The following is a 17,425-nucleotide window of genomic DNA, read 5'->3' as shown; positions in this document are numbered from 1 at the left end:
CCAGCACAGGCATCCAGTATCCGTAGTTTCAGGTGCTGCACATCTCGTATCTTCACACCATAGACAATTGCCTTCAGATGACCCCAAAGATAAAAGTCTAAGGGGGTCAGATCGGGAGGCCTTGGGGGCCATTCAACTGGTCCACGACGACCAATCCACTTTCCAGGAAACTGTTCATCTAGGAATGCTCGGACCTGGCACCCATAATGTGGTGGTGCACCATCTTGCTGGAAAAACTCAGGGAACGTGCCAGCTTCAGTGCATAGAGAGGGAAACACATCATCATGTAGCAATTTCAAATATCCAGTGGCCTTGAGGTTTCCATTGATGAAGAATGGACCCACTATCGTTGTACCCCATATACCACACCAAACCATCACTTTTGTTGTTCCAACAGTCTTGGAGTGATCCATCCAATGTGGGTTAGTGTCAGACCAATAGCGGTGGTTTTGTTTGTTAACTTCATCATTCACATAAAAGTTTTCCTCATCACTGAACACAATCTTCTGCGTGAACTGAGGGTCCTGTTCCAATTTTTGTTTTGCCCATTCTGCAAATTCTGTGCGCCGATCTGGGTTATCCTCGTTGAGATGCTGTAGTAGCTGGAGTTTGTTAGGGTGCCATTTGTGAGTAGCTAATATCCGCCGAAGGGATGTTCGACTAAGTCCACTCTCCAGTGACATGCGGCGAGTGCTACGCTGTGGGCTCTTGCTGAATGAAGCTAGGACAGCCACTGATGTTTCTTCATTAGTAACAGTTTTCTTGCGTCCACATTTTGGCAAATCCAACACTGAACCAGTTTCACGAAACTTGGCAAGCAGTTTGCTAACTGTAGCATGGGAGATGGGTGGTCTCGTTGGGTGTCTTGCATTGAAATCTGCTGCAATGACCCGGTTACTGCGTTCACCAGATATCAACACGATTTCAATCCGCTCCTCACGTGTTAACTTCTTCGACATGTCAATGGCTGTGAACAAAGAGAAACTTGTAAATAACTCATGAAAGAATAAAGTTACATTGAAACCAAGCAGACCATTGTTTTTCTTGTGACATTACCAATAAGTTTGATGTGTCACATGGCCCTCTTCCTATTGGAAAAACAAAAGTTGTATCCAAGATGGCCGACTTCTAAATGGCCACCATGGTCACCACCCATCTTGAGGAGTTTGCCCCCTCACATATACTAATGTGCCACAAACAGGACTTTAATATCACCAACCATTCCCATGTTATTACGGTGTATCCATATAAATGGCCCACCCTGTACTAATGCTGAAAATTCAACAAATGACCATTTTCAATTCTCTACAACCTATAAAATCTTTTGAAACTCTGTGTGCGTAATAAATTGGAACAGTACTTTTTAAGTTTTTTATTTTTGAAAAACATACTGTTTTCATTGGGAGTTTTGTTCAGTAACATTTGAATTATGCTCTATTGGTTGATGACTCGAAAATTATGCTGACTGTCATTTGAATCGACTATTTAGGAAAAACAGAGAAAAATATCATTTACATAATAATTTGGATTATTACTTACATAATTTGGATGTAAGTAATAATTTTCCATGAATGACTGATACAGCACTCTGTGTGGTGCAATGAATGAAACTGTACTTCTGTCTTTTTTTTTCTTGCTGAGTTAGCACAAGAGGGAAACGGCTACTCACAGCGGTCGTTAGTATTCATAACAAACTTTCTCTTCCTCTTAGGAGTGAATATGTCTTTAAAAGCTTCCCATAGTCATAAATTATATTCTCCTTTCTTAAAACTTTGCCACCTTGGCTGGGGTAAATGTTACTAAAACATAATTTTTCTTCTTTGAGAAACGTTCGGCATTAACAGGGCTTCTACAGATCTCACAGTCGCTGCCATCACAGACTCTCGCTTGTAAACTGTTTGCATGACGGTCCATGCTTCTGTGTTAATGTAGTTCGTTTTTCAGCTGTTTACAGCAAGGAGTGTTTGTTCTACACAATGTGTAAATGCTCCTTTTTTGACCCTTTCTTAACCTCCTGTTCTTCTCCGCCTCTACTGGACCTCCTGCAAGCTTTCTCCTCTTTTCCTTTTCAGATTTGAACACTGGCTTTTAAGCACAACCAATACGATTTCTGGCAGTGACTTCATCAGCTTTCCACTTCCCTCAGGCTATTTACAGCCCCTACAGCTTAAAGGCTTCATTATTGCCAGTTAGAGGAGTATTTTCTCAATGGGCAACTGGTCATGTTTGACTGCAGGGCCAAACAGGAGGGTGCAGCTCCTGTTTAACAGATCAGGGTACAGAATGGGTACTGAGGTTAAGAAGAGAGATGGAGAAAGCAGCGAGAGAGGATTAGAAAGTGATGACTTGGGGTGAAGCTCACACAGCAAAGCCATAGTGTGTGTGTGTGTGTGTGTGTGTGTGTGTGTGTGTGTGTGTGTGTGTGTGTGTGTGTGTGTGTGTGTGTGTGGCAGATCAAGACTGAATAAGAAATTCTTTTTAAAAGGTCTAAGCTAAAGTCCACAGTTATAAGTTTTTGCACAAAGAAGATATCAGGATGAAAGTATTTCAATGTTTCTAGCATGATATACACTAAGTTTACCAAGTGCACGAAGGACCTCTGGTTGACTTTATGCAAACTTTGCTGAACTATTTAGACTTGCTGATGGGAAAAATCCATACTAAAGAACAATCTTTGACATTAACAGTGCAGTTTAAAATGTCACATCACGGCTAGATCACATTTATTTATATCCAATATAGTGGAATATTTCATAGTTAAATATTTTACATTTTGAACTGACACTACTTGTTAACAAAGCTTCCTTACCTACAGTGCAATACAAGAATCTTAAGCTACCCATCATTTCTTTACATTTTGCTTCCATGACCTGCTGGTAATTTTTTGAAGTGCTCTTGAGTAGCAGTCGGCTTTCTTGAGGTCTTTTCTTTAAACATTGGCTGCTTTTTTTAAAAAATTGAGGAAACTGGACAAGTGGAAGGCCTAAAAAACAAAACTTCAGTGGAAAAGTAGCTGAAATATTCATAAGAAATAGGAAGTGTAGCAAAGACCTAATCATTCAGTTGATCCATCATCAGAAGTGGGCTCAGTGGAAGGGCGGCTGTCAAGAAACAGCTGAGATATGGAAAACTACAGAAGAAGTTTGTTTGTTTTTACAGAAGCATATATAAATATCTCAGTTTCAACATTTGGCATTATGTTAATCTCATCTCTGCATTATCTTGTCATTTACATTTTACGTATCTCAAGGAGCAACCATCTCCTCATCTTTATTATATGAAACAATCTGCCAACAGCTTTCAGTTGGGCGACTCTAATCTAATGTTTATGGCAGACAATAATATTTATATTCTCACCGTCAAAAGATAAAATCCTGCTCAAAACATCAGATATGGATCAAGAAAATTAACAGCACCATGAAAGTACTTAATTAGACTCAATAAAAACGAATTATCTGGCTCCATAATGGATACTCGGGATGTTAAATGCAATAAACCAATAAGCCAAAATAAATAAGAATTAACATCAAAGCAAAGCAGCTTCTGTTGGGATTTCCCTTCTATCATATTTTCATCTTAATGAGAAATGATGAGTGACTGCTTGTCAGCTCACAGCCGTCACAGCAGATCACACACAAATTAATGTCGCGTCGTTCATTTGGCCCGCCTTGACTCCGCTCCGTGAAAAGCCTGTCAAGCTAATCAGCTCAGACAGGATGCGTCACGTTGAAGTTTGATGATATGAGCAGATTAAAACAGGATTAAATTCCTCCTGAGGTGAATGAGCAAAAACACCGCACGGCAGCTTGGCAGTCAGGGAAGCCTCGTCTGAACTAATGTAGTGCAGTAAAGAGCCTCACACCCTCACAAAACACGGTACAGCACATGTCTGCATGTGCTGTACCGACTTGTACTCTGCACAGTTTACATGAATCATTAGACGTGGACAACTTTTGTGAAAGTCAAGTAAACACATGCTGATTGGGCCTATTTTAACATCCTCTTTTCTTGCTGATGCTTATGTTATATTTATTGTCAGTCTTCCAGGTGCATTACACCTTTTGTTAAATATCAAAACCACTGTTTAGTCAGTCTTTATGTCTGTAAAGCATCTTAAGCCCAAATTATACTTTCGAGGGTTTTTCATGTCCTTACAAACTCCAAAGTCCACAGCAAGATGTATTGATTCTCCTGCAGGGAAAACAGATTCTGAAACACATGAAACCTTTATTTTAAGTTGACCACTATTCTTCAATGACTTCATCAATGACATCACTATGTAAAACATTTACACAAGGCTATCGAGCTGTAAAATTGCCATGCCCTTGAAATAAGAGCAGTTGCCTTGCAGCTTCTCTGGCTAAAATGTCTCAACCGCAGGCAAAGCGTATTAAATGTTCTGCTGCTGCCTGCCAGAGTAAACACAAGAGTCCTCATGCACTCCTTTAGTGCTGAGGAACAATCAGGAATTGTGCAATATTTTAAGACCCATGAAGGCAAGAAGAAAAGGACTGCAATTTTAAAGACATTTCTGGCTCCACGGTGGAATATAATGGGCACTCTCTGTGCTTAAGCTCTACTTCACTGCATTTTCTAAAATTCAGCCGAGTAATCGTGCTGACAAACAAAGGAAACTGAAAACATAAAAAGCTCTCCTAGGGCTTGAGGCTTCACCCCAGTTTAGCAGAGGAACAAATGGTCATGGGGCAAGTCATTTTTGAAGTGGCAATGTCCTTGGATGAAAAATTGTGTTTGGGGTAATGTATGAAGGTCTGCAGTAGCGTTGCCTTGACCTAGATCAGATTCTGGTTCAAATGTGGGGCTGCATTTCAAGGTTTGGTTCCAGGGGTGCCTCCAGAATTTATTCATGGGGTGGCCATATGGGGGCCACTAAAAATATTGGTGTGACAAACCAAAAAAAAGGTGTTTGCTGTATTATCATGCTGTTGTCAAATAAAGGTTATTTGAAATATGGCAAAAAGAGAGAAAGAAAAGAATATATGCCCACTTAATTTCCTGCTATTAAATTTGATATCACCAAAAATGGTACTGGGGGGCCAGTACGTTTGGTTCAGAGGGATGCTTATGAAATAACCTTCATTTCCTGTGTGCATCTCTATTTATGCCGGCAATAGAATGCCAAAAAGTAAATAAATAAGAAAATTAAGTATGTAAGACCTCAAATTTATGTGTGTTACATACATCAAAAAATGAGCTTCCCACAGTTTAACAGATTAACTGGCAATTCAACACTGGCCATAGGCGTGAATGAGTGTGAGTGGATGAATGATGGATGGATGGCACACTGTTCATCATATTTCATACAATATAATATAGTTTTGTTCTTTATGTGTGAATTAGAGTTGGGCTATGAAATATAGATGCTTAAAAATATATTTAAGCACAAATAAATTCATGTATATAATTATTGTTCCCTCTGTTGCTTTAATTCGAGAAGCATGCTGATCCAATGTCTAAATACTGTCTAAATAAATGTATACTTCAATAAAAGATTCTAAAGCAGTCATCAGAAGCTATTCAAATCTGCTGAATCTGAAGCACTTTGTGATGAGTGCAGATTTTCATGTCAGATCATGTTTTTATTGTACAGTGAAATTTTCATATGGCACTAAAATGCAAATACAAATCAAAAAACAAACCCTTTGTACGATTTTTGTTTGTGACTATTAGAAGTGGATAGAAGGATACGGACAAAATAATACAAAAAAAAATAAGACTATAAAATAAAATCGTAAGTCAACAGCAAGAAAAGAAATCCTACATTACTGACTCTGCTCTGAAAATAGTCTTTAGCATTCAGCCTTCTGCTGTATTTTACACTCTGTGAATGCATTTTACGATGCACACGTAAAACTTTTCACAAAACACTAAACACAAATGTTATCCACAAATCGCACGTAGTTGTTTTGCACACCATCTTATTCCACTGAGAATTTTACAGTTTAACTAAATCCACTATAATGCACGTCTGCTTAATGTAATGTGTGCACACTGTCATTACCACACGATGTGGACATAAACTAGTGGGTTTTAGTCTATGAGGCATGTACCCACTGGTGAACTGAATATATATCATTCATGAAGGGGAAAAAAAACAAAGAATCTGCAGATCCTACTGTACTACTAAGATTTTATTTGGCATGTGTGTGTAAATAATGGATGAGCAATAGCTTCTGAGAAATAGCTTTGGTAACTTGCATTATTTAATGATATGCTAGGCAATGTGTTTGGGTTATCTATCCTACTTAGCTGTGCAGAGCTGTTAGTGGCCGATGAAAGCTGTAATGTTCACGTAAAGAGTGAAGTGGACAGTACTTTGGTTTGTTTAGTTAGTGTAATCAAACAAAACTAACCAAATGAACTAAAAATATTTATCCATTTAGTCTTGTGATATAAATAATTTCACCTTTTGATGCTAACCATACCCAACACGTCTTTAAAAATGAATAAAAATGCCATATTGGCAAAAATGTGACATTTTTATGAAGTTATTAGATATCATTAACAAAAGGTCTGACAATGAGCTGCAAAAAGTTCATGAAGAGACATTTAGGTCTATAAAGATTTTTTTTCTTTCTTTTTTTGTAGTTTTGCTTCTGTACACCACCACACTGGATTTCAAATCAAACAATCCAGATGTGATTAAAGTGCAGACTTTCAACTGCAATTGAAGTGGTTTTAGAAACAAAACAAAACAGTCCTGCATGATTGGACAAACTAATATCATTTTAAATATAAGGATTAATTTTAATACTCAGATTAAAATCCTTTTGCAGGCTAGCACTCATGGACATCATCAAATACTGTTTCCTCCCCTGAGTTGCTTTGCTGGAGCTTTCACCGCAGCTGCCTTCAGTTGTGGGTCTCTCTGCTTTGAGTTTTGTATTTTAATAACTAAAAAGCTGCTCTTTTGGGGTGCATTCAGGTGACTGATGTGCACATTGAAGAATATCCCATTATCCATTTGCACTGTGATGAGCAGTTGACAGCAGCTGACTCAATGTGAGCAGAGAGTACGGCCATGTACACTCCAGAATTAATCCTGCTACTTCTGTCAGCAGCCCTCAATAAACACTAAGGACTTTTCCCACTGGCAGCCCTACATGCCCATGCCATAATGCTACCTCCACCGTGTTTGACAATGAATGCCTATGCATGTTGTTGTAAACGTTTTGTATTTCCATTCATGAAGGCTCCTCTGCCGCCTGCTCGGACTGTAGACCTTGACAATGATGCACCTACCTCCTTAATAGTGCTCTTATGAATTTGTTTTTCTTAACCAGGGAAATTCTGCCACTTTAGTTACCGTATTTTTCGAACCATGAGAGCACCTGGATGTTAAACTTACTTGTTACACCTGGTAAAGCAGCAAAGCTGATCATTTTATTAAAGATGGAAGAACTTAGACAGTTGTAACTCTCAGTGATGCTGCAGCGTTCGTTTGACTTTGGGGCCTGAAGCAGACCAAGTTTTGGCCCCAGAGGCTCCTGACTACGGTAGCCATAATGCTTAGACAATCCATCAAGCGTAGCTTATCAAAGTCGTACTAAAACATTTTTTGACAGATTTTTGAGCGCCGTGTACCACATAAAATCCGTTTGAGGTCCGTAAGCACAACCAGAATTCATACATAAGGTGCACTGTCGATTTTTGAGAAAATTAAAGGATTTTAAGTTCCCCTTATAGTGTGGAAATACGGTATCTTCTGTGGTCTTTCACTCCAGCCTAGAATTCTGTTTAAGAATGATGCAGATTATTGATTCGGCCACACCTTGTATTTTATTTAATTTCTCTCTCTGACTTGAGTTAATTGGGGTTTTCAGAATAATGATGTTCTTCCTCAACTCCCAAATGAACTGAACTTTGGGGCAGCTGTTGCAAAGCTTGAACTTACACAGCACTGGTGATAATTACAGCTATTTTTAAGACTCTTAATTTAGTTCACTTCAGTTTATTGTCAGTACACAAGCAGAGCTAGTGCAACGCAATTTTCATGCAACACATATAAGAACAGAAACGTACAAATCCCTTTATAACTTATTATCAATACTCAGTAACAAAAAAAATTACTACTGAAATATTTGTCGTTGAACTGATTTAAGTAGTTCTTTCAGCTATAATGGGAATAATCTATTACAATAAATAATTATAAAATAATGTCTTAATGGCAGTAAAGAGTTTCCGGGAGTCTTTGAAGGACTGTTTTGTTGGGGATACTCTGATATACTCTGTTATAAAAGCAGCTACTGCATTTCTTGTTTGTTTTTTTTTTTTTGTTTTTTTTATGTATTCAGGGTCAGAGTGGAGAGTCAGGAAAAACACAGACAGGCAAAACCTGGCAGATACAGGAGAGAAAGCACTGCTGGGACGTCAGCCAGCAGAGCTACAAGGCTGAATTCTCGAGTGCCATTCAAACCTGAATGGCACAATCACTGTTCATGCCTTTCTGGGACATTTTATCTTTCCTTCTGCAGATCTCTGTATCCATGCACTGCACAAGTCTGCAGCTTCTGAATTGGATGGTGATTTTGATGCACAGCCAAAAATAGTAGCGTAGGAATTACACCTTGCCACAATAAAGTCACTTGAAGTTTGCCTTAAATCTTTATTTCCCGCCATTGTCAGAGGATGGAAGAGTAAAGCAGCTGTGTCTGAGCTCTTGAATGAAATTTAAAGTTTCTTTTAATCCACAACATGAACTTCCAGCTCTGACACCACATGGAGAAGGGGGCACTCAGCCCTGAGGCCAGCCGCTACACTCCACCTTCATAATAAATTAATTCCCAAGAAACATTCATATGAATTTCAAGGATAAGGGTGCACATACAGAATGAGAGATCTTATCGAACGTTTCACTGAGCCAAAAAGAAGAAAAACAGATCTCTGCAGTCTGTCTCCTTCAAGCTTTTTCTCACCAATGAAATCATTCCTCGCAGCGACAGAAAAATATTACTTGGCTACTGTGTGCAGCAGAGGCCATAAACAGAGGCACCTGATAGCTACATCTGGGTGACGGGTAATAGATACAGTGCTAATGCTCTATAGAGTGAAGCCATCAGCGAAAAAGACGGCTTTAATACACCTCAGCTGACCTACGTGGCTGTTTTCACTTTGCAGCCATTTGTGCTCAGTTTCAAATTACTGCTCAGACATCTCCGATAACGGTTCATTACCTCCGTTAGGAGGGAAATCAGATCCCAGATAAATTTAAACTGACAGTGATGAAGTAACAATGGAATGAAAGCAATTATTTTGAAATCTCCACCTCCAAGACCATCAGATATGGAGTTTAAGCGTGCGTGATATTATTCTCTGCATTGCATTAAAGTTTAAAGATTTGTCCAAACTTCTGCTGCCTTCAAGTATCACATGGAGAATCGTAATTAGGAGTGGATCGCATATGAAAGAAGAGCTGGAACTTCAGTGTGCTAGAATCAATTCATCGTTTGATCGGTTTCTCTGCTAATTCTCGTCAAACCTACGTAGTTTTCACAGTTTTCATGCTGAAGTAGGGCAGTGCAGTATACACAAAACAAAAGTCTTGCTTGATTGAAAATAGATTTCACACCTATCCATTTTCAGTAGGAAAATGCTTGGTGTAAAATGAATTACTATCTGTTTTCATGACCTGTTAAATGTCAAAATAAAAGCATTACATGAGCTTGTAATTTGTTTGGGCAAGCACTGACTCCAGCAAGAAGGGGGAAAGGGCATGAATGAATGATACTGTATTAAAAATCACGATATGTACAAGAAGGAACAGCGCTGAATTTCTCCCTACAGAAATGGGCAATGGTCTGTGGTAACGACACAGATAATAATACATTTGTAAATGTTTGTCTCAACTTATCAACTTATTGTGAATGACAGTGAAAACCAAGTAAAACAACGGAGTGTAAAGCGATTGTTGTCTAAAACAAGTAATTTAATTCTAATGAGCTTGAAAGCCAATATTTCTTGTGACCATCTTCATTCTTCAACAGAGTCAGAACTGTGTTGGGCAAACTTTCATGTCGTATCTTAAAGTAGTCTCCAGGAATCGCTCTCCGGGCTTCTTGAAGGACCTTCGAAGCTCTTCTTTGGATGTTGACTGACTTTTAGACTTTTGTTACCTTCTCTGTCAAAATGATTCCGCACTACTTCAGATGTTGAGGTCTGAGCTCTGGGGAGGCCCGTCTCTGACTGATAGTGTTCCACTGTGTGTTTTTCTTCTTTTACTACAGTGGCAGTGTGTTTGGGATCATTGAAAAATAAAGCTGTGTGGAATTAGGTGCATAACAAATTAAATTTCACGGTGGTTCAAAATCTAAAGGTACTTTTCTAAATTCACCATTCCATCAATTTGACTAGATCCTCAATGCCACTGACTGAAAAGCCTCAAACTATGATGGAGCGTCCACCATGTTTTAGAGATGGCTGCAAAAAAAGCTGTTTGGTTATTTATTTATTTTTTGTAGCTTCAACGTCAGAAATCGGATCAAATGTGACGGACTGCCAGGGAGAAACGATATTAAAAACTGATAAAACAAAAAACTGTAGAAGTGTGACTAACTGTTACTAGTGCAGCTTAAATGTTGCAGTATTAAGGGTTGAGACTGAATGTTCCTCTTTGTGTAGCCATGTCTAATGTTATCAGTGCTCTGAAGTGACTTACTAAGTAACAAATATAGTAGCAGAGTGGAAAACTATTACTGCACAGCTTTTTATTTCATGATTTTAAGTAATCGGTGCCACAAACAGGATACCAGAAAAGCCAAACCAGCTGCCAAACATGGTAGTGGAGGGGTGATGATTTAGACTTGCAGCCAGAGGACCTGGGCACCGTGCAGTCACCGAGTCAACCATCAACGCCTCTTTAATTGGCCTCACATTTCTCTAGAAACGAATGTGAGGCCATCTGTCTAGTAATTAAAGCTTTGCCGAATTTGGGTTATACAACAAGCAAGTCACCAAACAAAAAAACAGAATGGTTGGAAAAAGAAAATAATCAATGTCAAATCTGCAAAGTCAAATCACTTCTTCTTTTTTTTTGGCCCTCACAAAAATGTGAGCAAAGCAGTTCGCACTGAACTCTGAGGTCTAAAGGTTTTTATTAAAGGAGTTCCTGCTCTCTGAATGCTTGTGTAAAATCAGTGCCTCACATTTTTCTGTCTTTGGGGACATTATGATGGAACATTTATGGATAAAAAATGTTAGTGTTTCTTTAGCCTCAGTGAAAAAAGTATAAGCGACTTGTCAGAATATTATTAGAATAGGAATGAAACCAGTAAATCCAGTGTGTACATGGACTAATGTGATATTTCCTTACTTGTTTTTTGATTGAATCCACTTTTGGGTACTATCATTTCTATCAGAAGTCAGTGATAGTCCTTATATCTGTTGCTGCAGCCATCCTGGACCTGAAGGACAGAAATCTGCTCGCTTGCTGGTGCTGCTATTGTCTATTGTCTCTTGTACTTCAGCATTTGTGCTGAAACACTAAGAACTATTGTTTGTATGCAAATGTTGAGTAATGCCAAGCAAATCCTGCAGGAACAATTCTTCATATAGTCATTGCTGACCTATATACATGCGTGTTTCTCCTGCTTGGAGAAGGACCAAAGCCTACTCACGTTGCACATTATCCTCATTATTGTTGCTATATAATTGACTTTCCATGAGAATGGCTCATTGGCTACACTGACTTTGTGCAAACTCTATTAGCTGTGTAGTGTTGCGTGAATTCTCCAAAGATCCTGTGTAGTCGCTTATTGTCCAGCCCACAGCGAGTCTATGTCATTGCCTTCAAAGAGGCCGGGACGCTAATTGGACCGCTAGCACATAGCAAATCTTCAGCTTCATTTGCATCAATAGCCTCATTACACCAGGAAGGCATGAATGACCTGAAGGTCTGTGAGAAACACAAGCACATTTAGAGATTGGAGTATTTTAGTTGATGATTTTCATCCTGACAGTTTTACATCAAAGAATAATGATACTGAGTCACTGTTTTTGGTGGATACAGGTGGAATAGTCTTAGATTAGTGAGCTAAAAACTGTTGTACAATTTGCAATTTTCTCTATGGCTCAAAAAGATCAGAAAAGAACTCAGACTACAGTTGTCTTTCCAGAAAAAGCAAAAAACAAACACTTATTAACAGAATTGCCTTATTTTGTCTGTAATTATTCCATCCAACATTAATCTATACAGCGACTGCCAGCTAAAAAGAACCTGCTCCAACCAAAATTAGCTTCACCCAAGTTTCAGGAAGACTCAAAAGCACCGCCTCTGTTAGAATTTCAAGCCAGCTGCTCATTAAAATTGAGTGAAAAAGGTAGAATTATATTCTATAAGGTTGCATCCTGGTAATTTGATAGAAACATTTGATATTACTTGAGTGAGATCCTGATCCGTTCACTTCAGTTCATTTAAGAGAGTTTTGAGGGTTATGGGTGTTACTGCTGACTCCTGCTGTTGATACCTATGATGTAAATAAAATGCTTCGAGTGAGTATTTCACAAGGTTTCTGTGCTTTGTTTATATTGTTTTCTTCCTGTGTTATTATCCTAAAAAGTAAAAACAAAAGAAAACAAACCAAAAAAATAAATAAATAAAATGTAGAGCAAGTTTAACTGCGAATGAAATTAGTGACAGGAAGACTGAAGTGTCAAAACTGTCAGGTCAGATATCCATGTGGATATCTCAGAAACTGTGCAAATACAGCCACAGCTAGTTTGAGTGAAAAATATAAATATGTATCTTACTACACACAGACCCTGTGTTCCACTTAAAGTGATGGTCCAACATTGCTCTGTGATGCTCCAAAGATCACTCCTCTTTATATTCAGAGCCCCTAAAGAGTTTCTCCTCTGTGAAAACTGGCTCAGCCGAGAGCGTCACATGCAGACAGATTTAAATTTCCTGAGAAATCAGGCATGTAATGGCTGACCTCAGGCAAGCCTCTCTGTCTATGATAGAGCTGAGTGACAAGTAAAGAGTTCAGGCTGAAGGTGATACATTTACCTCCCGGTAGAAGTGACGTGTTGTTACAAAATGATTGATTGCACTATACATAAACAAATTAGGCGCACTCGAGCAAATATGCATAAGTGCCGAAACATTTTTCATTTAATTTGATGGTCCATATGCTAAATGCTGTATTGCTCATAAAATAAATAACATTTTGTATTCTTCTTCCTCTCATGCCATTTCTCTTACTGTATAAATATATTTTAAGAAAATGTAGATAACTGCAAATTTATTTCTGTCAACATGTTGGTAAATATAAACTCCTGCTGGCCTTAAGCAACAAAGCATGTGGCTTACAGATAACACTTCAAACATGAAGAAGCTAGAGATTGCAGGCAGATTTGGACAATAAATAATTCTTAAATTCTCCAGTTATGAACAGATGTGTTGACAGCTTCATAGATTGTTTTCTTCAGAATTCAGACATCAAATATAATCATGACCTTATTAAACTTGTCATTTTTGTAAAAAAAAAATAAAAATGTTTTAATGTGATATGTAGAAATGTCGTTTGAACATGCTCAAGTTGTTTACGGAGTCCCTTTAATCGTAAGTGTACGTGCCACTGTGCTTTTTAATGAACGTGACACCAAACAGTCATAAGTTAATTTTTTCCTGTCTTTTCCTTTAAAGAGAGCAGCCCATCTTCAGTGCCAGAGCTCATGTCTTCCAGATCGACCCGGCCACCAAACGCAACTGGCTGCCGGCCAGCAAACATGCCGTCACTGTGTCCTTCTTTTATGATGCCACCCGGAATGTGTACCGGATCATCAGTGTGGGTGGAACTAAGGTAGGAGCCCAAGACTCTTAAATCCAGTCAGAGAGTACACATGTATTCAGATCTGTGCCTGTTCACATCACTGAAACACAGATCTGGAATAGTTTTAGGAATGCCAGGACAGATTTGACCACAGCTCTACTGCATAAGGCAAAGCTGCACGGGGGCTGTAAGAATCCTGTACGGGCCGAGTGGTGTCAAACACAGATGCATGAATGGGTTTTATTATAGACTGTATGTAAACAATGGAGGTAGCTGCTGTCATATCATGCAGTGCTTTGCGGACTTTTCAGCTGCTAGCCTTTAGCTGCATCCATAGACTCTACGGATGCTCCGGTACCTGCTTTGCTAAATCTAATAAGACTAAAAAATAAAATTTCAACACAGACTTTTTAAATGTGCTGTATTTTATGCATTAAAAAAACTTCAAAAGGCAACAATACCACAAACACAGAGGTAAAGCATAGCTTGGCAACTAATAGTTTAATAAGGCACAACTGGTGAAAGAGGACCGCCAGTAGTTAGAAAGGAGAAAGTCCTTATATAGACTATTTTTACATACACGCCAATGTAATTTGGATATTTTACAGGAATCTATGCAGTTGATGTATTTTTGGCCATTAGAGGAACTGCAGTTTTTTGCCATATTTTATTTTTAATCCTCTGAAATTGCTGCTTGCTTTTATAATTCCTCATCGGGTCACTTTTGAGTCATTCACGTGTTACCACAAACTCTGGAGTTGAGGCACATTAGACAATGAATCGTCCTCAGGTTTTTACGATGAAAGCAAACCACTTTATAAACAAACTTTCTCAATTCTTTTAGCATCCATGAATTTTATGAACATTTGTTTCTGCATTTATTGAAAACATTTCTATTAAATACAGGAAGCCTGACGTGTGGGACTGTGTGAATTAGCATTTTTACATGGGTTGTCTCTATCACACCTCCCCTCACATACTGTATGTTTTCCTACACATTTTGCAACAGTGGCCCTCAGACCAGCTCTTATAAAAAGCAGCTAAAACTCACCACTTTTGTTGTGAAGCACTTTGTGATACTTCTCTTCAAAGGTGCTGTATAAATATAATTTTACTTTACTTTTATCTTAATTGCAGTTTCCTCATCTGGTACTAGTATAGCACTGATGTAGAGACACTGTTTGTGGAGTATTATATTCTCCTCTCCTGCATTTTATTTAGCAAATGAGATTCTTTGAAGCACTGGAAGAAGATCTGTTTGCTTTGTGGCTGTTTTGGGTGGGATTGCATTACTCAAACACACCCATCGTCAGCAGAAAATCTCTAACGCACCCACATTGGTAACGCAGCCTCCACAGCAGCGCTGAAGCACCTGGGAGTCCCTAACAGGATATCTTGTTAGTGAAAGAAATTCAGAGAAAACGCTGCACTTTGTTGTTTTTCAGCCAGTTGTGCCAATTTGCCACCCTGAGACTGGAGGCTTTTGGAGAAGAGAATAAAGAAATCATTTGGCAACAAATTCACCTCACCAGACTGCTCACTCGAGAATATTACAGAAGAGACACAACAGAACGAGCTTTTTCACGTAGCTCGCTTTCCGTGGCCTGGTTATAGGTTGTTTTTGTCTCTGATTGCAACTGTATGTGACACAAATTTATTTTTAATGTCAGGGATTATAGTCACATGATTCGTTTGGTGATGCTGTGATTGTTGCTCACACACTGCCCAGTTTGCTGTGATGAGCTACAGTGAATAGATGCTCTCTTTTCGCTCAGTTTGTACAAATGAAAAATCGTTTTTTGTTGGCAGTAATTATTAATGTCCTTCTTCTGTTTGATTTGTATATCATCATTTATCCCCGAAAGGGATCTTGGAAAACAGACTTTTGAAATAACTTGACGAGTGCCAAACATCTCACTAGTTAATTATGATGGTGAAGATCATCCCCCCTGACCTTGATTGGTTTATTAGAAAAACCCAAATACTTCATATCTCAGATTTATGTTTATCTGTAAGTCCTCTGTATGCTTTATAGATGTAGTCTGCATGTGCTCCAGTCTACATATCAAATACAACATATTTAACATCTTTTTTTGTGCCTCTTTCTTATTTATGTCCTACATTTCTGGCAGCATTGCTTCATTTATCACAAAAAATAGCCCACTTTTCCTTCAGGGATCTTTCTGCGCTTTATTCATGTGGTTTATTGTTTTTACTCTCTGTGGCGCCAGGCCATCATCAACAGCACCGTCACCCCCAACATGACTTTCACCAAAACCTCCCAAAAGTTTGGCCAGTGGGCAGACAGCCGGGCCAACACAGTTTACGGTCTAGGCTTCTCCACAGAGCAGCAGCTGCAGCAGGTGAGCACAACACACACACACACACACACACACACACACACACACACACACACACACACACACACACACACACACACACACACACACACACACACACTTCAGAGCGTCGCTAATTTATTAGATGTCGCAAACAAAGAGGAGATTTAAGAAAGAGGACTGTGAAGCAGTAGAGGTCACTCCTGTGATGATCAAGGGCAGCGTTTTCTCTTTGGTTTTGAACATCTTTCAGATTATATTTAAAATGCATCCACAACACACGTGTGCATTTTCATTTTACCGCAGTGTTTCCTTTGGTGACGTTCATTCATCTTCAAGATTTCTCTGTTTACCTGAAATGAATTAAAGGGAGTTTAATTTACTAGATTTAGCACTGTAGATAATTTATTGCGAGATCAGAGAAACTTTAGTGCCAGAACATAAATTGATCGGACACTCTAGATATTCTCCAGGAGGAAACTTTGTGACGTTTTCAAACCGAGTGTAATTTCTGTCTTTTCTCTTCCTCAATCTGCAGTTTGCTGAGCAGTTTAAGGAGGTGAAGGAGGCAGCCCGTCTAGCCAGAGAGAAATCCCAGGAGAGGTTTGAGCTGGCCAACCCTGCACTCAACATCGCAGCTCCACAGGTAAAGCGATGCTGCACTTGCTTAAATCTCTAAAAAAGACAGGTTATCCTCTTACTCTGGTTGATTGGAGCATCCTAGAGGGAGAAAATCAAAACTCCGTATCTCACAAGAATCAAAGTGAAAGCAGCTAAAAATCATAACAGATCTGAGAATTACCATCAAAGACATATCAGCGTTCAGCTATACGACGAGGGAGGGATGCACGCAGTCTTGCCAAACAAAACACAAATCGCTGCTTAAAAGGTTTTCTACTTGCTGGTGTGGAGATCTCACTATGTAACAATAGTGTGCGTGGTTTTACTTCAACTAATAAATCATTACAATAAAATGAGGAAAATGTGATATAATTTGTTTTCTTCATCATATTTAAGAGCTGTTGGTAGCAATTTTAAACCATTAAACACACATCTATAAGAATCTCTGAGAGAACATTAAACCATGGACAGCAGGTTCAAGTAGTAGACTTACTGTGTGTCTTTTAAACAGACTTGATGGTCTCCGTGGCCTTTGCCCCAATATGACAGCAGAACGCTAATATCCCGACAAACTCTATGCCTTTGTTTCTATTTTAAACATATACAGAATCACGAGGGATTATATGATCCCCATCTGGCTGCTCCATTATTCTCTCGCCGGCTAACTCCATTAAA

General features: G+C 38.8%; 1 protein-coding gene across 1 annotated transcript in view; it reads left to right on the top strand.

The window, feature by feature from the left end:
• homer3b (homer scaffold protein 3b) overlaps window positions 1–17,425 on the top strand; it is a 56,408-nt gene that overhangs the window by 17,121 nt on the left and 21,862 nt on the right. Inside the window, exons 2-4 of the mRNA XM_085383214.1 lie at window positions 13,664–13,820; window positions 16,022–16,153; window positions 16,668–16,775. Coding sequence (XP_085239340.1) covers window positions 13,664–13,820; window positions 16,022–16,153; window positions 16,668–16,775 — 397 coding nt within the window. The remainder of the gene's footprint in view (window positions 1–13,663; window positions 13,821–16,021; window positions 16,154–16,667; window positions 16,776–17,425) is intronic.

This window comes from Rhamphochromis longiceps, linkage group LG15 (genome assembly GCF_057381845.1).
Source record: "Rhamphochromis longiceps isolate RC_006_pf linkage group LG15, R_longiceps_female_GT1.1, whole genome shotgun sequence".
NCBI classification, from domain to species: Eukaryota; Metazoa; Chordata; class Actinopteri; order Cichliformes; family Cichlidae; genus Rhamphochromis; species Rhamphochromis longiceps.
This window is presented reverse-complemented; position numbering and strand designations above follow the sequence as displayed.